Below are 21,160 nucleotides of genomic sequence, written 5' to 3'. Positions count from 1 at the left end.
GTGAGAAAGGCCCAGCGAAGAGAGGAAGAGCCCCACGAGTCATGGGAGATGCTGCACATTTCACACCCTGTTTTCGCTGCCAAGCTGCTTAGACACTGTTCCGGCCCCACTTGGCGCTCACGGCTCTTTACAGCCAAGGAAGAGAGTTTCCTGCTCCTGAGGCTTTTAAAAGCCAAGCGTAGGCTGCAAAGCTACGGAAAGTGGAATAAGTACCCTGAGTACAGAAGGGAGTCTAATGCACTCATCTTCACAGGGTCGCCGAAGCAGACAGAAGCGCCCCGCTTTATCATGTGCTGCTCTGTTCTATGGGAATTTTAATTCGACTCCTGTGACAGCCATTTGTGAGACAGTGGGTCCCCCGCAGGGAAGGTGCTGTAGTGAGGAATGTAACAACTGATGAGGACTGAGCGGGGCACCCTGAACCAGCCAGCCCCACTTGACTGTTCCAGCTACAAAGGCTCTTAGGCTGCCCGCAGCACTGTAGTATCCAAAGGCCTACCAGTCACGCATTAAGTGAGGTGACGGACATTTGTCACACGCGGCTCGCTCTCGCCCCCTCTCGAGGGAGAGCTGCGTGGCCAGTGGAGTGTTTGGAACAGTAAGGAGCACGCTGCGCATCCCAAACTTCTCTGTTCTCTGCGGGGCATTTGGGATGCACGAAGAGCGCTAGATCGGGGCCAGGAGATGCCCATTTCATGCTCTCTCTCTAGTCAAGGTAAGGGGTATGTTGTGTGAGCTCCTTGGAGTAGGGACAGTCTTTGTGCTGCGGCTATATACAGCACCTAGCACAATGGGGTCCTGGATCATGACTGGGGCTATCAGGCATTATACTAAGTGCAAATAATAAAGGGATATTCTGCATTTGTCCCAGGTGCAAGAATCATGTCATCTGTACTTGTAGCTCTCCACCATGCAGATTCCCCTTACTTAGGAGAAAGTGCCTCACTCCATCCCACTTGTGAGGTTTGTCTACACTGAGGAGCAGCTGCCAATGGGTCCCACTGACCTGGTGCTGAAACCGTTTTCTCTGCGACTCTAAATGAGACAAAACCCATTTTCAGGAGCATGGGAGGGTGACCCATCACAGCCATGGGCCAGTTTTCTACTGCAGGTGGTGCACTAGTGTCTGTTATTCTAGCACGGGGATCACGATCCACACAACGATTCACACAGAGGAGACGGGTCAGGCAAAGCCAGCTCTTACCTGGAGAAGTGCAGCGGTCATGTAGAAGACTATGAAGATCAGGGTGAGCGTGGTGTGCCCGCCCTGCATGGAGCTGATGGTGTAGAGGAAAACCAAGTGCCCAGGAACTACTAGGAGAAAGAGCACGCGGGCAGAGCGGGAATTCACATCTGGAAGGAAATTGCGAGGATGGAGCTCAGGATTTAAACAGATAATGAAACTCTGCAGCCAGCTCCCTGGGTGCCAGCATGGATGTGTCCACTAATCAGCAGACTACGCTCTAGTCGATCACGTGCCACAGCATACTGGATCCACACCTCTATGTGCTAAGTGCAAGGAGAGTAACAGAAACACGCCAGAGCGCCGAACCCTGGCTTAGAGACCCACCCGTCCTGGGATCAGCTAGAGATAACGCACTTCTGCTCCTAGCACAGACAGGGTCAAAAGGGACAGGCGAACGAAGAGGCTCTACACAGATCCCCGTGGCTATAGAAGTGGTACCTTTCGGCAGGTGCTCAGTACACTGCTTTCCATAATTCACTGGGAGGCTGAATTTACTAAGGGGAATTCATAAGAGCAACTAAAGCAGGGTGCTTGGTGCTCCCAAGGGTCTGCACCTGCCCCCTTTTGGGGCTCATTTTTCCAACTCTCTGTCCAGCGCAGCCTCACCGGACATCTCCCAACACACACACTGCAACAGATAATGTGACATCCGAGACCACAAAGCACCCTACTCAGCGCCACGAGGCCACTCTTCTGGGGGCTGCCCTGCCCCCAGAGGCCAGGCCGATCCGCTCCCAGGCTACGGGCTGCCCCAGGCATGGTAGAGAATAAAATCTCAGCACATGCACTGCATGAAATGCAAATCAGGCTTCCTGCTGCAATGTTCCCCCCACCACATCCATCCTCACTTGAAACGTCCGGGTCTGCAGCTAAATAATGGAAACATTACGGAGCCTCTATTAACAAGAACCTTTTCTGCAGCTTCAGTTCTGCCGGCCAGTCCAAGCCGAGCCACTGGCTGGCAGCCTCGAGGCAAGCGGGGAAGAAGCCATTCCAATGCTGGGAACGCAAAGACACACCTGCCACGAAGGCAGCCTTGTTTTCCTAGCCCAACGGGGACATTCCACCTCACCAAAACAGCACTAACACGGTCTCTGTAAGCAAGAGTGCAGGCCAGGCCAGCGCGTGGTCTCTCTGCCTCCCAACAGATCTCAGCTCCCATTTCCCTTCCTTGCTGCTTAGTGACCCCTCCCTCAGTGAAGGCTGAGCCAGCTAATCGTCAAGCCATTTCATGATGCCGGTGAAGTGAACTGGAAATCCCCTAGCTCGGAAAGCCCCAGGGCACGGTGCTGGGTAAAAGGAACAGATACCTGAGCTGAAGAATGTGTTGCAGGGGGTGGGGCATTTGCGCGGGGCCATCTCTGAGCTCTCACCCGGCATTCCGCTCATGTGGAGGTAAGTGGAGATGCGACTAGCCTGGACAGCCACCAGGTTGCCACCGACACCTGCAGGCCAGAAGGGGAGCAGTGAGAGCGGGTACCTAACCCACCCCCTGCAGAACTCGGGCGCACTTGAGACTTCTGGAGCCAAGTGCAACTCTATCGACCTTTGAACTTGAACCCTTTTCATGCCTACAGAACATTCAGACCAGCAGGTGAACGAGTCCTCTCTTGCTCCTCACAGGCAGAATTCTTTTGCTGTGTTGTCAGAAAGCAGCTGCAGCTGGCTCAGTTACAGACCAAGCTGTCAGCACCACGACAGTATTTCTGGCCCACACTCCACTTTTGCCGGATGCAAAAAGCCAGAGAGAAAGGACACTGCTCTACGACCTCCCTTTGCGACCCCTGCTGCAACTGCATTATTGTAGAGCCTTAAGTGCTGTGCATGGGGCACAAAAACAATGGGCCAGTCACTGCAGTAAGTTTAAAACTGCTAAGAATTTTGTTTGAAACACAGCGCATAACCTGCGGAACTCATTGCCACAAGAGCAAGAGATTCAGAGCATTTTTTAAAAAGTATGCAACATACACATAATGAGCAGACCCCACAGTTCTATTAGCAGAGGAGCCTAAGACACTAGATGTTTCAGACCCACGCTCAAGGAACAGGGAAGGGGCAGACTGGATAAAATATTCAAAGACACTTACGTGCATAGGTGCATCTTCGCTGAAGTATCAACTCAAGGGTAGATCACTTGAGATGCTTCCCTCATCTTAATCTATCACCAGGAGGAGCAACCACCCTACAGAGCAGCTGAGTTGCTCTAACACCCTGTCTCAAGCTGAGGAGCCCAAATCCTCGTGGCAGCAACATGTGCAGGCTCCTAAATCACTTTTGAAAATGGGCCTTGGGCGCTTTTGAAGATTCTACCCACTGTCTGGCAGGGACTGCCGAGAAGCTCATTGGCAGAGCAGAAGGGAACTCACCATTAATCACTGGCGTAAAGACGGCCATCCCCGCAAAGTTTGGATCCGACACAGTTTTGTCCAATATTAACCCTCCAACACTGCAAAGGAAGACATTGAAGGAGTTGATGCCCAAGAGAAAATGACCACTCAGAAGATCCAGAGACTCCCAAGTGATTACAAGGGTCAAACTTATTTCGGCACGAGAAACAGTGCCCACTGTTTGTGAGGCTGGTTACTGCAACTGTACACACTTCACAGCGATTCTACCCATTTACGCAATAGCAGCAGATGCACATGGACACTGGGGCCTCTTAAAGCTGGTGCATAATATCAGAGCATCGAGGGAAAAGAGTTACTCATGCGTCATATTAAAAGACAGTTTTGGCTGGAGCCGCAGAGTCAGGCAGGGGGTGCTTTCCCATGATGCAAGTTGCATTTTGGCACACGTCACACCAGCTGGTATGTAAGTTTCAGTCAGATAAAATTCCCTAACAGGAACAGAGATGGTAAATCCTTGTGTATGTGGTGTAGAAAGAGCCTTTGTCACGAACGCGTCTGGGGCAGTCACTTCCCAAAGACGGCTCTTGTGGTGAAGGCACTAGACTGGGACTCAGGAGGTCTGGGTTTATTTTCTGGCTGTGCCACAGACTCTCTCTGTGATTCTGGGCAAGTCACTGTCTCTCAGCTCCCCACCTGTAGAACAGGGATAACAATACTTCCTTCCCCCCCCCCGTCTTTGAGACAGGGACTGTCTCACTATGGGTTTGTAGAATGCCCAGCCTGGGGGGGTCCTGATCCCAGGTGGGACCCTTAGATGCTAAGATGACAGCCAACAGACAGGTACTTGGGGACCTGTTTTAGGAGATACTTGTTTGGTGCACATTAAAATCTGTTTGACATACAGCGGGTGAAATCGTGCTCTCAGTTCCACCCTCTGACAGTTGCATAGGTTTAGGAGGAGAATTAGCTCACTTCTGCTGAAGGGACGTGCCATTGTTGGTCTGTTACTGGAGAGGGGCCTGGGCTGTAGATCTGAACTCTAACATTTGAAGGGGTTCAGTTCCACCACCTCCGTTTCTTCTGCCCAGCATGCACCACTTGGGCGAGCGCCTGAAGGGAAGCCAGGGTGTCCCTTTCTGGTGGGGCTGGAGCAAAACAGTCATTTCATGCCTTCCTACCTGCTAATAGCCATGGCAATGATGACTGGCTCCCACCCAGAGTACAGCACCTCCCGGGTTACTGGATTCCTCTTGGCAATGATGATCCAGAGCGGTAGCAGGGCTATGAAGAAGGCACACACCAAAGGATTCACGTATGCTTTGTCCTCTGAAAAGAGAGGCAACAGGTCAACAAGCCCTCCCAGCAGGATGTCATGGGGTCCAGCAGTGTTGGACAGCAGACCTGGTCCCATTTCCCCTCTGACCTCAGGCCCTGGGCATCTGCGAGAGCCAGATATGGCCACCCCGCCTTCAGGAGGTACGCTCTTGTCCAGGCTGCCTTCTCTGGATCAGCTCTGACCGCTGCTGCTGACGTGCCCTCTAGGAAAAGCCCCGTTTCCAGCCTCTCACCCTGTCCAGCCTTCACTGCTGGGCAAAACCTAGCAGCCACACCTGCCCTCTCCTTGGAATGCAGTTGAAGACATGCCCCAACCAAGGAGACAGCCACAGCTGTGCTACTAGGGACCCTCTCAAGCCTTACGCCAATGATGCTCTAGCTTCTGGCACTTGCCAAAAAGCACCCCTTGCTTATCTGACTGGGAGGGTGCACCCAGAGCACACCCGCAAGCCTTTCCGCACCTGTGTGGTCTATGAAGATCCTTTACATTTCTCTCCCCTCCCGCCAGTCATCTCTGAATGTGCCTTAGAGAGGCAGCCTCAAGGTCAGGCATTAAGTAGATCTCCTTAACAACTAGAATGGAGGGCAAGAGGCAAAGGAAATGCTGCAGAGCAGGTGAGGAGCGGGTAGACATCTCTCACATCTCACCCAGCTCTATGTAGAGGCCCCAGCTGATCCCCGAAAGCAGCGCCAAGGTGATGAGGTCCCCCAGGCTGGCAGCAATGGGCGTGGCCACGTTATCCGGATTGATCCCTATCTTTCTGGATCCAATGATGACGCCGATCATGATCATTCCTAGGCCGAGAGGAAGAAATGGCATGAGCCGAAGGGCACCGCTGCTCAGACCGAGCGAGCGCGGCCGAGGGTTCAGGCTTACCCAGCACGAGTGACGCTATGAAGGCGGTGGCGACGCTACTGGCACAGAGCAGGATGGCATGGCCAATGCTGAAGTGCCCGTCTGGGATCCAGCCAAATATCACGGCAGCAATGGAAGCCAGGAAACCGACCACTGTAGCTTGAACCTAGCAAAAGCACACACTAGGGGTTAAACCAGACACGGGTTGGGAAGAGAGAGAGAGAAACCACAGTCCCAGTCCCACCTGGATTAGTTGGGAGGAAGAAGAGACTGCACTTTACCAGTGCGGGGGGAGGTGGGAGAGAAAAGGGACTTTTAGGGAGGACTAATTAGGGCACAAGAAGTCACCGTTTGCTTTTCCACCAGACATTCAGCATCAGTATTTAAACTCTCCTTCCAGTGTCACTTCTGCGCACACACACATCCCCTCCACCCCTGCGCGCACACACACAAACACACACCCCCACCCCCCTCCATTTCCCCCAGTTTACCTGAATCAGAGCCATGTTCCCCATTATCATCCTCCAGAGCTCCTTGGGCGTGTCCATGTGCCCGATATTAGCCTGTAGGAAGAGACCATGGTATCGGTTACACTGAACCCCTCTCAGATGGCTAGTGCTCAGGGAACTTGATCACAGTGGCGTTACATTTGTCATGGGGCAGGGGAGAACAATTCGAGACCCAAGCCCTCTGGGATGGTGGCTCGGGAAGAAAAAAAATGAGCATTCCATTGCTGTTCGTGAAGGCTCCCCATTCTGCAACATTCCTAACAGCCCCACGCGTCAGCCACGTGACAGGAACAGAGCAGCAGGATGTGGACACTAGCAAGGTGGCCAGTCACCTCCCACCTCCAGCTGAGGGGGGAAATGAGCTGCAGAGTCAAGAGGGCTTCCTCTATTGCTTTCGGGGTTCCCAAGGTCCTCAACTCTTGCAGACAAAAGAGAATCTGGCACCCAACATCTGACAGATCAGTGAAGGAGGAGCTGTCTTGGTCTACTGCCCTGAGCACAGGACCGGGTGGCAGGAATGCTCAAGTTCTAAGCCCAGAGCCACACTCCAGTCCCCCTTAATTGCCTCCATTCTCCTAGCTGCAGAAGCAGGGTTAACATGTATGCCACAAGGGAAGAGCAAAGATTCAGCGTTTGCCAAGTGCTTTGGAGACCAGGGTCTACAAAGACTTTGCTAGCGAATCTGGGATGGCGGCAGGACCTCCTCCCTTCCCCTTTAACACATGCTGGAACGGGGAATGAGGCATTGCTGATGCTTTCCCAATGGAGCTCCTAATACCACGTCTCACAGGCAATTCTGGCTCACACCCATCTGGGTCACGCTGCTCCTGCAGCTGGCCAAAGGGCTCAGTACCCCAGCCCTGCTATCATATCGGACCCTAAGCTCTGATAAGGAAGGCCAGGGTGATGGCAATGAGAGTTTTTCCTTTTAAATAACGTTAGGTAAACAAAGCTAATGCCCCGTGGAAACCTGGTGAGTGGTGGGAAGCAGCCACAGCATATGGGGTTCTTTTGGCACCAGAATGGCTGCAAAAGACACTAATCAGCTTAAACAGAACAGACTGAAAGTTGCTTTAATCTGGCAGCAGACAAGTGTGCTATTTTGCGACACTGGAGCAGAGTTACTGCAGAAGGCCCTGCCATCCTGTCCCTTGCAGGTCTCTATGCGATGTAGAGACATTAAGTATCACAGCACCCCCAGGGACTATGAAGATCAGGGTGAGCGTGGTGTGCCCGCCCCGCACGGAGCTGATGGTGTAGAGACATGTCTGTCTCTCATAACAGAAACAGATGCACAGAGAGGGGAAGCGACAAGCCAAAGGACAGAGTGACCGAGTGTCAGAAATAGAACCCAAGCGTCCTGACTGCTAGCCCCCGGTTCAAGCCACGAGCCTATGCAGATCCAGCAGTACAGTGTGGAAAGGATTCCCTAAAGCACAAGCAAGGCCATTAACAGGTAAAAGGGATGTGGTGGAGTTTCCTTCCCTCCAGTTTCTGTGCCAGAGAGAAATCAAGGTCAAGCAGCTCAAATCAGCATGCTTTCCCAACTGCCCAGTCCCTGCCACTTCTTGTACATTTCCAGAGCACCTTCCAAGCCAGCAACTGCAGAGGCTCTGACAAAGCACTTCATCCACTGAAGTGCAGCCATTTCTGGGGTGGAGCACGGCAACTCTAAACTGTTCAGGACAGGAAGGGAAGAAAAACAACATGGCTAACTGAGTTGGCCGGGTCAATTAAGTCAAAGAGAACAGTTGCCCTCATTGGAACGTGGCCGTGACTCCAGGGTAACACCCCTCCTCTTGCGGCATTCGACCTACAGTGTCGAAGAAGTCTTGTGCCTCATTTGAATTCTATCCCCAGGCCTCAAGTTACCAGGGCACATGGCATATGGGTAGAAGGATACAGGACCATTCTCTTCAGGAAAGAAGAGCATCCATGCCTGAAAAGAAGTCTTCAGACGCGAAGGGAGCCTGGGTTTAAGGGGCATTCTCAGGAATTACTGCAGTCTGGCAAGTTCAACGGGGTTAGAGGGGGAGAAAGAGAGAACTCCAGGGACATTCAGCACATACCCCACAGGTATTTTAGCTCAGTATGAAGCTGGATCTTAAATTCCTGCCATCAGGTCTGGATTACCATAACCCGGCTGTAGTCACTAGGAACAAGATTTTAATCCCCTAAAAGGAAAGTTTTGCTTCCTAATGGTGAAAGGAACGGGCTGGGGAGCCTTAATGCAGCGTTAATGAGGAGCGTGCAGCCTGCGGAAGCCATTCCAGGCTGCTGTCCTGCAGAGCCAGCACAGTGATCATGTTGTCCCAAGCAATTCCTTTAAGAAGGGCTCTCCGCTGCCACTCTACAGGTGGTCTCTTATGCCTAGGAAGGCGCAGAGCAAGAGGGGAATAAAAAGCAAGCCAGACAGGTCATCAGACCCCATCACATGTGGACCCCGAGGAGGCCAGAAGGGAGTTTAGTAGTTTAAAAGGCAGCGTGTCATCCCCCCGCACCATACACCAAGCTATAACAGATCCCTTTATGGGCCAGAAGCCAAGCTAATTTCTCCACACTAGTCAGATCAAGGTCATGGCATGTCAGCAGGTGGCACAAGGAGACCCAGCTGGCACGGGCAGGGCTGCTCTCAGGCACAGAGCATCAGCGGGAGGCAGATAGGCCGGGTCATTGCTCTCTCTGTGCCCTGGTTCTCTTGTGGCCCTGCTGTGGACACAGAGGGAGATAGAAAAGTTTGCCATTCCCGTGACTTTCTGCACAGCATGGGCAGTCTTGGTTCCCTGCCAAGGCCCCAGCCCTGGGCCAGCACCACTGCTGGGAAGGAGGGGAAAGGAGGAAGCAGTGACACACTGCCTTGGTCCCAGAAGAGCTAAGCTCTGATCCCAGCGATGCGGGGGGGGGGGGGGGGGGGTGAGAGGGGGGCACGCTTAGTGCTTGGCTGGACAGAGCCAAGCCAGCCTGCCGAGGAAACTGCTTGCTCCTCCACCCCAGCCCAGCCCCACAAAAGACCTCACAGCCCTTACATGCTCCAAACAATAAGGACGAAACAAAGGGATTTGTTTCCCGAAATGGAAGAGCAAACAAAGTCTGGCCTGCACTGACATTAGCTTCACCACTCAGTCTTTGCCTCTGGCAGAATCGCAGCTGGCTTCTGTTCCCACCTCGCACAATGAGGAGGGGAAAGCTTGTTCCCACCATCAGCTGGAGACAAGGAGGCTTGTCAGCCTCAGCAGCAGGCGCAGCGTGCCAGCTGGTAGTTGGCAATGTCATTTCCCGGCCAGATCTCTGCTTGCTTCTCAGGAGCAAGGGGACCAGGGCCAAGAGCTGCAGAGGCTGGATTCAAGGAGGAAGAGGAGTTGTTCTAGTCAGCGGTAACCAGCTGGGGGGTTGTAGCGGCAGGATGCCCTCTGTGCTTCACCGTACATGCAGAGCTGAACCAAGAGCTAATCCAGATAGAGCCACTTCCTCGCTCCCCACCCTGATGTTGGCCAGGGAGCCCCGATTCTGATGCAGGGGCTAGAGACTAAGCAACCCACCTCTCTGCAAACTAGACGCCTCCAAAACACTGAGCCAGCGTGACATGGCAACCCAAGCCTCACTGTGCACCGGAGCAGGGCCCCGCAGGACACATGCTGGGCAGCAGGCAGAGGAGAGGAGGCCGCTCTCGGAACCACAGCTGGCATTACTCCCCTAGCTCAGGGCTCAGAGGTACTAAAGAGGCATGGCCGAGACAGAGAGACACGCAACTCTCCCAAAGCTTTCTGCCAGCTGTGCTCACTGCTCCCCTCCAATCTGACCGTGGTCCAGGAAGTCCTGCCCGTGCATTGTCCCAAAATCCTCCCTGGCTAGCAGTCTGAGTCAGCAATTTCTGAGCACAGGTTCCTGCGCCTCTGTACCCTGAAGACCAGGTCCGGGCTGAATGTGTTAATTCAGGGGGTGGAGAGAGTTAAGAGTTGAGCTGCAGGCAGCTGGTACTTTTGTGCTTTAAGAATCACAGCTGTGGACCCATTGTGGGGTGTGCTGTGAGGCATGGAAACATCCAACAGTCACCTGTTGTCACACCCTGGAGGAATGTGCTTTATGGAAAGGGAGGAGAATTTCCAATCCCTAACAGGAAAGGATTCCAGGCCTCCTGCACGGCTCAGCTACAGGGACAGACCGCTACAGTAGTGCCAGAGCACTGACCAGAAGTTCAGTTCAGTTTTAACTGCGTTAACTTGGTATTCAGGCACCTAGCCTAGTCCGGTCTTAGCAGTCTGGTGCGCCTGCCCCCATCTCAGTTGGGAAGCTCACTATTTTATGGATCTGGCCATTACACTCACACAGAGGCCATGCCTGATCTTGCCGTTCTATTGACTTCTAGAGGTGTTCAGCTAGGATGCCAGTGCTCTCTGCAGGATTCTACTGGACAGGCCCCTGCAGCACGATTCTCTCAAATCCCTGCAGCCTCTGCCACAGGCTTTCCCCAGCCTGCTTTTGGGCCATTTCTGTATTTAATTTCCTGAAGCACAAATCAGATCCCCTTCAACTAGATCAGAACTCTCCCAGTGAAACACGCCCACGCCTCTTCTGGATCCAGCACAGAGCAGCACTCAGGACAGGGGAGAGCCGTGCACCAGGCATTAGGACTTTAAACAGTCTTCCTGCTCGACTCGTATTCAAAATCCCTTCCTGAATTGCCAGGCTCTTGACAAAGTGGCCACGGTGACAGAGGGCAATTTCCCGCAATATGCTGGACATGCCCTATCAAATTAAATTGAATACCTTCAGGGTCCATCATATTAAACATGCAATTGTTGATGTGTCATTGTAGGACTGCATGTAACTTTTCCAGGAGACTGACTAATGTAAACCCTGGGGAAATGTTAGGAACTTCAAAAAAAAAAAAAAAGTGTGACAATGTGTATGAAATAGGCTTCATAGGAGGTATTAGAGAGGCCATTAGAGAGCTGGGGTGATCCCTGGGAAGCTTATTACCATGCGTGTAGGTTCTTTTATTGTTTTTAATAGGTTCTCTCTGTAATGTTTTTACCCTAAAAATAAATAAGTGCATGGAAAGAGCTGGGTAGTAGCTTAACTGTGTCAGTTACTCTGTTATTAGTCTCTGTGCTGGGATCTGCTTACAACCCTTCAGCCTGAAGATACTCTCAGAAGGGAGAGACGTGTGTCTCCATCCACACATGGCAACAGCCTGTGTGTGCGCCCTTGCTGGACCACTGAGGGGAAATACAGGTGTAGTTGCCATGAACTGTGACAGGCACCTCTTTTGCCGACTGCTCATCTCACTTGATCCTGAAGGCCCCCTGCTTATGGGAGATACTTAAAAACAGGTTCTTCTCTTCCACCCACTCACCCCAAAAAGGGGTGGTTCTCTCTCATGACTCAGTACGCCGCTAATCGAAGCAGGGCAGGTGCAAGAGCTGTGTGAGCGGGCGTCCTGGACACAGGACACCTGTGAAGATAGTTCAGGGACAGAGAGAGAGGGGGAAGAGAAGGGACGGGGGGGGGGGGGGCAGACAGGAAACGTCTCGACTGCTCTGACTGGATGGAATCACGAAGAGGAAGGGTAACATTTATCCGGATTTCAGGAACACTCGCTACTGTGTAATACTGAAAACTCATTGAGAAGCACAACGAGTCCTGACCTCGGAGGGCAAACCAAATGAATGGACTGGCAGTGGCACTGGCCAGGGGAGAGCTGGTGCAGCCTGGGATAGAGAGAGGGAAAACTGGTGGAGCCTTTGAGACTGGCAAGCCCACAATGAAACAGTTCAGAGCAACTGCAAAATGAAGTGTCTGTATCTAGGCAAATCCATCAGTGATTTAAGCCACCACAAAGTCAGTGAAAGGTGCAAAGGAGTCCACGGGCAGGGGCTACATGGCAGGCCTTCCCCGCAACAGCTCTCTTTTACCCCTCCTCTCCATAGACAAACACAAGCAGACATGGAATGTCCCTCCCCATCCCGTCCTAGATACTCACAGCTGTAGAAAGACGAGATGCCAGTGTCATCTCTAGGTTCCCCTTCAGTCCCAGCAATGCAGGAACCAGGATAAACACTTCAGTCACATATTTGAAAACGTCCCAGTGCTGCAAGACAAAAAGTGTTTATGTATTCATTTATATTTTCTCTCTCTCGCTCTCTCCCCCTTCTCTCCCCCCCCGCCCCGCCTTTTTGTTCTGTTTGGACAGCACCTAACGCAAATGGGTTCCTGCTCCATAACTGGAGTTACCAGGCACTACAATACAATACCAGCCAGACTGTAGAGGAGCTTAATTTCTAGCTCTCCTTCCTTCAGAAGTACACCTGTGGCAAGTGAAACAGAGAACTGGTCATAACTGTAATTCCCCAACCCCAAATGCTTTGGCTCTACCCCCAGCCATGGCTCCATTCCTTCCCTGTTTCGAGACCACGGGACAGCCAAGCTCTTTGCAAAGTGCACCCAAGTGTTGGAAGGCCGCTGTTTTCCTAGAGCAATGACTGGAGTCATCCTCCACCTCCTACTGGAGCATGAAGGGCAGGGGCAGGATTTGAACACTGTGCCTCTTTTTGTCAATGGTAGGAGCCTGTTTTATTGTTGATCAAGTGTCTATCTACTGAGACCAACAGGCCCTGCTCTTATGAACGGACGCAGACAGGTTACACGATCAATTATCGCCTACCTGTGCTACACCTTCGTTCAGAAGTGAATTTCAGGAAAGCTATTTCATTATTTTCACAGTTGGACATTTTGACTCCGTGTGGCCCGTGAATACATAAAACTAGAACAAACCTTCCCTGGGACATTGCAGCGTTATTCTGATTTTTCATTTGCTTGATAGTAGCCTCTGCAGGCCCAGCCGAGATCACAGCCCCATTGTGCGAGGGGCTGCATATATATACACCTTGTAAGAGAGGGTCCCTGCCCTGGAAAGCTCATGGTCTAAACAGACAAGACATTTTACAAACATGGAAACCGAGGCACAGACAGATCCAGTGTTGGACAGCCACTTGAAGTGTTTGGCAGAGCCAGGAATTGAACCCAGGTCTCGGTCCCAGTCCAGTGCCCCACCCACAAGACCATCCCCTCCGTGTATGGGGTGCAAACACAGACGTCATGCTGCCAAAATTTCCACTGCCTTCCTCCTCCGCCAACCCCAGAAAAAGACAGCATCACATGCTCTGGGCTTCTGCCGGAGCAGGACAGACTGATTTATCCTGCTAAGGGAGGGAGCCCGCCCTCCCTTGCTCGCTCTGGAACCTGCATTGCTAGGAGACACGCTGCTGCCTACTCCGCCCCCACAGCCAAGTCGGTTTCCTTGTGCTCGAGACAGAGCTGAACACTGGGCTGTTCAGGAAAGAGATGAAGAGTAATTTCAGGGTAAAGAGACCAACAGCAGAGCAGCTGGCTTCCTAAGGCAGGATGGGAAACAAACCACCCAGACCACAGCTGAAAAACAGAAGGCCTGGAAAAACCTCAAGGGGTCAATGCTTTACTTTCGTAAGTGCTGAGCAAAAGGCTTCTTTGCTCCCTCTATTGCTCAGTTCCTGCCTGCCCACAAGGAGAGCTAAGTACCATTGGAATAGATCCGCATGGCGATGGTGGTGTCTCAGTCTCTTTGAGAAAGGCCCATCTGCCTTCCCAACAACACGTATCTTATGCAGCTTCCCTTAGGCAACACTACAGAGAACACCATGAGTTGCCTCTCTCCCGACAGGATGGTGGGGACACAGACAGGATGCTTTTCCCTTCCCATGGTGGCACACGCTGGTATCTCAAAGACAGGGGCACGGGTCAAAACCAAGTCTGAATGGAAGGCCGTTTCATTGTGTCCTGGCACTCCCCCATCGAGCTGTACCTACCTGTTGTCTCAAGTCTAATACCTGGACTGTAAGTTCTTTGGGGGCAAGAAGTGTTTTTGTGTTCTGTTCGTACAGAGCCTAGCACAGGGAGGTCCTGGTCCATAGCTAGGGCTTCCGGGTGCTATGGTAACACAAATTAGTAACAGCAAAGGCTGGGCAAGACTCAGACAGGTGCAACGGCACCAGCATTAACGTGCTCTCTAGAAAGGCTGCCACCAGATGTTCCCACAATTAACGTATTTGCAACCACAGCTCCTGCTGCTCTCATGATATCCACTAAGGCCTTGACTACGATGGGCTGTTTAGATCTCCCACAGCTGCACTGCCATTGGTGCAGCTCTAGACTGGCAGAAATCCCAACAGCTGGCCAGATGTGTGCTCTTGTCTATTACAAGGAGCCCTGCACACTTAAAACTTACGGCAAATAGAGAGCTCTTTACCTGCATTAGTAACCCCTTCCCGCGGGGAAGGATTTCAATCACCTTGTTTATTTTTCCATTTTTTGTGTCCTCTACCTTCAGTGCTGGGACAACAGGAGTCTGGGAGGACAGTTTCTCCACCAGGTTCTCAGCACTGCAGTGATTGGTGTCACTGGGGCTGCTCAGGGAAGACGACATGCTCTTGTTCAATCACAAGTTGGACCAGAAGGAGGACTCACTGGGCAAAGTTCCATGGCCTGTGTTACTCAGGTCAGACTAGATCATCTGAAGGGTCCCTTCTGGGCTTAAAAAATAAGCCTATGGATACACCGAGACATTTGGGCACTTCACACTCTGACAAAAGGATCTTTAGAGAGGCAACAAGGTCAAGTAGTCACGCTTGGCCTCCCTCATCAAGCACTTTGGAAAATGAGCTCAGCTATTTATTATTTCATCTGGGGCCCAGTGTGGCCAAGGGGACTGCTGCTCTGGGAGAGCTCCAGGGCTTTTAAAAATCTCCCCCATCGACCAAGTCCAAGCCAGGACATGTGGAAACAGTAGGCAGAGCAAGTATTAGCCTGGGAGCTAGAGAACAAGAGAGGGCCACAGGGTCAGTCTGTATCCAGCACCCCTTCGTATTAATTATACAAGAGCCCTGCCTTTGCCCCAAGGGACACGACAGCGGGAGGTCCAGGCGGCAGCAAGAGGAACCTCCAGCCCTCCCCCTCTCTTGACCACATATATCGCCATTGTACATTGACCTTTAAAAGTCTGCACAGTACGCTAGTGCCAAGAGAGCGGCTGCAACTTGTAACCAGAACCTGCTACAGCACGTTCCCTCAGCAGGGCAGACACAGCGCCAAGCCAGGGATGTTCCGGGGGGGGGGGGGGGGGGGGGGGAGGAGGAGGGCGCAGGGAAGCCACTTCCAAGGAGGGAAAACAAGACTTTTCACCTGCATCAGCAGCAGAGGGCAGGACCCATGGGCTCCTGCCAACTTTCTTATTATAAGATGTTACATAAGCCCAACATACAGTCATATTTATATCAGCTCCTATGGGGCACAAAGCTCACAGCAGTGGAGTGTGCCCAACGAACAGGCCTTTAGGGGATAATGCAACTCCCCCGCCCCCACTTAAGTGCTATTGTGCACAGAACTTCAGCAGAGACCCATGCCATTGACAGAGTCATTCAAATTCCCTCTCGCCCCGTCAACAGCATGAGGAGAAAGTGTTTCTAAGGCTGAAGAGGGGAATCAGACAGTCAACAGAAAGACCTAACAAATCCTGGCAGTCTCAGCTGTCTGCTGACACATCTACTGACTTGAATTTTGGGCAGTGCTTGATCTGTGCCAGGGCTTGGCAGTTTATAGCCCCGGCACCGCCGGGCTTGCTGCATCAATTCTGAATGCAAAATAATGGCTTGAGCCCTGGCACCTCTTTCGTTACAAATTAAACACTGAACTTGGAGTAAAACTTTCAGAAGCACAAGAACCTAAATCCCTTTTCAAACATGACTTAGGCACTTCAGAACCCAACTTTAAACGAAAGTCAGCGAGACTTATGTTCTTAAATCCCATTAACTTTCATTGAAAATAAAGTCTCATTTTGAAAAGCACCTTGGGAAGTAAGGTGCTTTGAAAGTTTTACCAAGTCAAGCTTTTAAATTCTTGGTAGTAACAAGGGCTAAAAATACATGAGAGTGAGACGTGGACTCTTTCCACTTCACATGCTACACTGTCAGTTAAGCTCCACAGCAGAGAGTATCATGGGTGATCAGTCATAGAAGACACAAAAGATAAATTGCTTCATGGTCAGACCACAGGATGTATTTGCAGCCCTAACAGTTAGGAAAGTAGGAGTGCCTGAAGACTGAATTTCCACCCCTTGAAAATAAATATAGAACCACATCAAACTTTTTTAAATTTTCAAGTCACACAAACTTCCAACGGTAGCCGCACTTTAAGGTCACGGACTATACTTGTAAAGTTCAAGAGCTAGCACATGCCATCAACAGTCACCCACCTGCCAAGTGGAGCTTTTGCAACAGTCTTGCTGAACAAGAGATGACCCAGGCCTGTGCAAAAGTGCTGTTACTTCAAGGACAACAGCTGCATCTAAAACTCCGTCGTGTGTTTTGGGTAACCATATTTGGGTGTTTCAGAGCAGCACAGTTCTAAGCAGGAGCAGGGTCTCCTCATTCAGAGGAGACTCCAGCAGCATGATGTTTAGTGATCCCTTGAAAGGAAGGGGTGAAGCACCCCGGGGAGGACACAAGGCCAGAGAGCACCTTAGTAAAGACACTTGGCATATTCTGCCTTCTGTCCCCATGCCACCCCTGGAGTGTCAGGTCCAGGGACTGGGCCCCAATCTCTACAAACCAAACCCAGAAATCAGGCCCTGGTTGCCAGTAAATACTTGGTGCCACCTGCAACCTGGAAAAACACAGTTGTTCCAACACCACTTTGCTTTGAGTCACTTGACCCCAAAATTCAGGGTACGTGTGTGCGAAATGCAGGTGACAAGGAGATGTCACGTCATGTACGGTTCTCCTCGTTAATTACAGGCATGTGCAGGGACCATGGCCCCATTCCATCTCTTACATAACTTTCTATGGGCTGGACAATGATCAAGGAGAGTAAACATGAGATGCCCATCCTAGCTCCTTCCCTCTCTCCTTCACACCCCCCTCTTCAGCTCAATCCCCGCTGGCAGAGTCAAGCTGTGCTTAGATCATGTTACAAGCCACATGGGCAGATCGTGATCCACCAGCTCCCAAACTCGATGTTCCATCAAAGAGCAGGTTACTTCTTATGTATTTCTCCTATTATACAACATACTGGCCATGCCACATCTAGGGCCACCAGTTACATACCCTCCCTCTTGCCAACAACGGGCTTCGGAGATGCTCTCGCCGGACTACAGCCAGTCACGGCGTGTACATCAAAAGCAACATAACAGACGTCCACCCCCAGAAAGACACGACCCTCCCCACTCAGCCCACCCCCGAGGGGGAGCAGACAAGCCTTGCAGCACGCCCAGATGGCATGGTCAACAAGCCAGGGCTCTGCGGATAGAAGGGGGCTGGACCCAGTGGCTTCCAGTTGTAGGAGTGCCACAAGCTTTGCCCACTGGTCAGAACCCTGCCCTCCAGGAGCACAAAGGGGTCGAGGCCTCTCTGATCCCAGAGAGGGCTCCCCTTGCTGAATGGCAAATTCTCAGCACGCTCCCTTGTTAGCAGCAGGAACAGCTCAACAGGGCAAGCCCGCAGCGCTAGCTTTCACTGGGCAGAGACCAATACAGCCAGCAGGGAAGAAGCTTTCCTCCCCAACGGCCCCCTCCGGAACTGCTCTGTGCAATGGGTGAGCAATCCCTCTGCACCGCGGGCAGTCTCGTCAAGACAACAAAGGCACTGCCCTTTACCAAGAGGGCCACCCCCGGATCTTGCAGGAGCGCAAGTCAAAAAGGCAGACTGCCTGGGTTTTTGTCCCATGGCCTTTCGATCGATCATTTAATACCAAGGCTAAAGGCAGCTACTGAGAAGTTGGCAGCACACCCTGCATAGTTACGTGTTGAGCTGCCAGGTGACTGAGGAATGATGAAGTTTGACTTCAGAAATAAAAGAGGGCTACCGATCCAGCGAGCTGCCGTGTTACCGCCTCCCCCCTGCACTGCGTTACTCCCACCTCCACCCCCACTGTCATTAGGGCAGATCTTTGTTTAGAGGAACCTTCAGGTTGATTTAGGGCTTCAAAAAGAGTAGGGACTCAAAACCGGTGACTAAGGGTTTGGGCTATTTTAAAAATAAATGTCCCAGTAAAGCCATAGTAATTGCCACACCAGATGAGACTGAGGGTCCGTCCAGTGGGCAGTACTAGCTGCTTCGAAGGGAGGCCCACAAATGGCTTTAAGGGACAGGTCTGCAGTGAACTGGAGGGACAGTGGGAAGGAGAAATATCGTTCTAACCCCAGGTAGGTGAGGCTCACAAAACCAGGATTTCTGTTTTGATTTAAACATTCCCCGGCAGCTCAGACATGGTCGAGCTAGTACACTAAACCCAAGACTGAAAATACCGGGTGTGTTGTCTCCATGCTGTGCCATAGCAATAAGTGACTGCGGTTAAAGTATTTTCATGTTGAATGATTTAGAGCAGCGTTTCCCAAACTTGGGACACCGCTTGTTCAGGGAAAGCCCCTGGCAGGCCGGGCCGGTTTGTTTACCTGCCGCATCCGCAGGTTTGGCCGATCGCAGCTCCCACTGGCCGTGGTTCGCTCTGCCCGGCCAATGGGGGCTGCGGGAAGCGGCGCGGGCCGAGGGACGTATTGGCCGATGTTTCCCGCAGCTCCCATTGGCCGGGCACAGCGAACCGTGGCCAGTGAGAGCAGCGATCAGCCGAACCTGCGGACGCGGCAGGTAAACAAACCGGCCCGGCCCGCCAGGGGCTTTCCCTGAACAAGCGGCGTTGCACACCACAGCTCATGTCTGTGTGGGGATTTTCAAAGCCGGATTTTTATTTTGACAGCAGCTCTTCATTAGGATTGCTGTATTTTGCTCAGATAAATAACCTCACATACACACAACGAACTAGTGCCTTATTCCCTGCATCAGTTTTTACTTCCCTTCAACTGATGCATGTTTTTGCTATGTGACATTACAGCAAAAGACAGATCAAAGAAGTCTCTTTTCTATCTTGTTCTGGAAGCTGGTTCACAACCGCAGCCCTTCAGGATAGCTGGGAAATGGTTAAGCTGCTGATCAGCTGCCAAGGACACCAGTGCTAGGAACGTCAGGGTCAGAGTGTGTGACTTTGGCACCAGATCTATGGTCAGCTAGGTCACCTTCCCCACATAAAATCCAAGCAAACTGCACAGCTTGTTCATTTTGGTTGCACCCCCTGCAATGCAAGTCACCACTCTCAGGGGCTGTTATGATACAAGTCCAAGAGGTTCAGGTAGCTGATAGCACACTACAATAAAATCAGATGCTCTAGCTTTCTCAGGGAAGCCTTCCCCCTGCTCTGCTGGAGTCACTACTGAATGGTCAGAGGACTCCAACATGTATCGCCAAAATCACGCAGGGCAAACCCACCCACACACAAAACGGAGCATCCAGAGTTGCTGAGTTTTAGAACTAGGGTCCCCCCAGTCACATTCCCAGAAAGCTGTTTCCAACTCAGCCCTTGAGCATTTTTCAGGGAAAGATTGATTTTATATTTCAGTTCTGCTCAGATCAGTTTGGGTCCAACCAGCCCTTGGGACAACATCAGGACTGAGCCAGTCTCCTTGGACAATGAGGGGGTTCTCTGCCTGCCCATAGCCCCCGAAGTCGTCCCAGTTTTAATGCGGATCAGGTAGCCGACCACCCCACCATCCCTTCTGAAGAGCCACCTCATGGAAAATGTCCCACCGTTAACTAAAGCATGCCCGGCCTCTTCTACAGGAGCCATGAATCAGTGATGTGGCGGCTAAACAGCACGCCTGGAGCTGCACAGCTAACTCCAAGTAGAGCGGCAGACAAGTGACCAAGGGCAGAACGGGGCCTTCAGCATGACCCCTTGTCTAACTGTTGTGTGTGGACCACGACTGGAGAAATCATACTTCCACCAGGCTGCGCACACAGACCTAAGTGCTAAGGCAAAGAATAATCCCCCACAAACTGCAACAAGCGACTCGAGTCTCTGACGTCCAACTCTGATGAGAGATCCAGCAACATGGTGCAGCCGCTAACGAGAGCCCTAAGTAACCACGTGCCGAACCATGGGAGCTCTTGAAAAAGCACATTCAAGCACAGCAGAGAGTGAACTCCACAACAGCTGCACACGTAGTCACTGCTACACTGACTCTAGCCCCCAGCCTTCCAATACACATTAGGGCTCTCGAATAGCATTGCTCTTTGGTTCTAACAATTCCAGATTCAGAACAGAATGAGACGTGGCTGTGTCTAGACCTCCCATCTCCAGAAATGGAAGCAGATGCCTAAATTCCAACCCTCCCCAAGTTATGAGTTTACCTTAAAGCACTAGAGAAAGAAGTTTGCCATTGGTACTTCTCTAGCGCCCATCACCACGGTAGCCAACTGTCAAGGTTCCTTCCCCACTCTGAACTCTAGGGTACAGATGTGGGGACCCCCATGAAAGACCCCCTAAGCTTATTCTTACCAACTTAGGTTAAAAACTTCCCCAAGGTACAAACTTTGCTTTGTCCTTGAACCCTATGCTGCCACCACCAAGCGTGTTAAACAAAGAACAGGGAAAGAGCCCACTTGGAGACATCTTCCTGGGGAAGGCTTGATAAAAATCCTCACCAATTTGTATAGGTGAACACAGACCCAAACCCTTGGATCTTAAGAACAATGAAAAATCAATCAGGTTCTTAAAAGAAGAATTTTAATTCAAGAAAAGGTAAAAGAACCACCTCTGTAAAATCAGGATGGTAAATACCTTACAGGGTAATCAGATTCAAAACAGAGAATCCCTCGAGGCAGAGCCTTAAGTTACAAAAAGACACAAAAACAGGAATATACATTCCATTCAGCACAGCGTATTTTACCAGCCATTAAACAAAAGGAAATCTAACGCATTTCTAACTAGATTACTTACTAATTTA

At 51.5% G+C, this 21,160-nt stretch overlaps 1 protein-coding gene across 1 annotated transcript in view; it reads right to left on the bottom strand.

Moving 5' to 3' along the window:
- Nucleotides 1–21,160, bottom strand: part of SLC41A1 (solute carrier family 41 member 1) — a 30,432-nt gene that overhangs the window by 3,743 nt on the left and 5,529 nt on the right. The window contains exons 3-10 of the mRNA XM_074936082.1: nucleotides 12,278–12,385; nucleotides 6,277–6,348; nucleotides 5,807–5,951; nucleotides 5,578–5,724; nucleotides 4,773–4,920; nucleotides 3,613–3,692; nucleotides 2,557–2,691; nucleotides 1,205–1,353 (exon numbers count right to left, since the gene is read on the bottom strand). Of these exons, the coding sequence (XP_074792183.1) occupies nucleotides 1,205–1,353; nucleotides 2,557–2,691; nucleotides 3,613–3,692; nucleotides 4,773–4,920; nucleotides 5,578–5,724; nucleotides 5,807–5,951; nucleotides 6,277–6,348; nucleotides 12,278–12,385 (984 nt within the window). The remainder of the gene's footprint in view (nucleotides 1–1,204; nucleotides 1,354–2,556; nucleotides 2,692–3,612; nucleotides 3,693–4,772; nucleotides 4,921–5,577; nucleotides 5,725–5,806; nucleotides 5,952–6,276; nucleotides 6,349–12,277; nucleotides 12,386–21,160) is intronic.

The sequence above is a fragment of the Natator depressus genome, chromosome 21, assembly GCF_965152275.1.
Source record: "Natator depressus isolate rNatDep1 chromosome 21, rNatDep2.hap1, whole genome shotgun sequence".
Lineage (NCBI taxonomy): Eukaryota > Metazoa > Chordata > Testudines > Cheloniidae > Natator > Natator depressus.
This window is presented reverse-complemented; position numbering and strand designations above follow the sequence as displayed.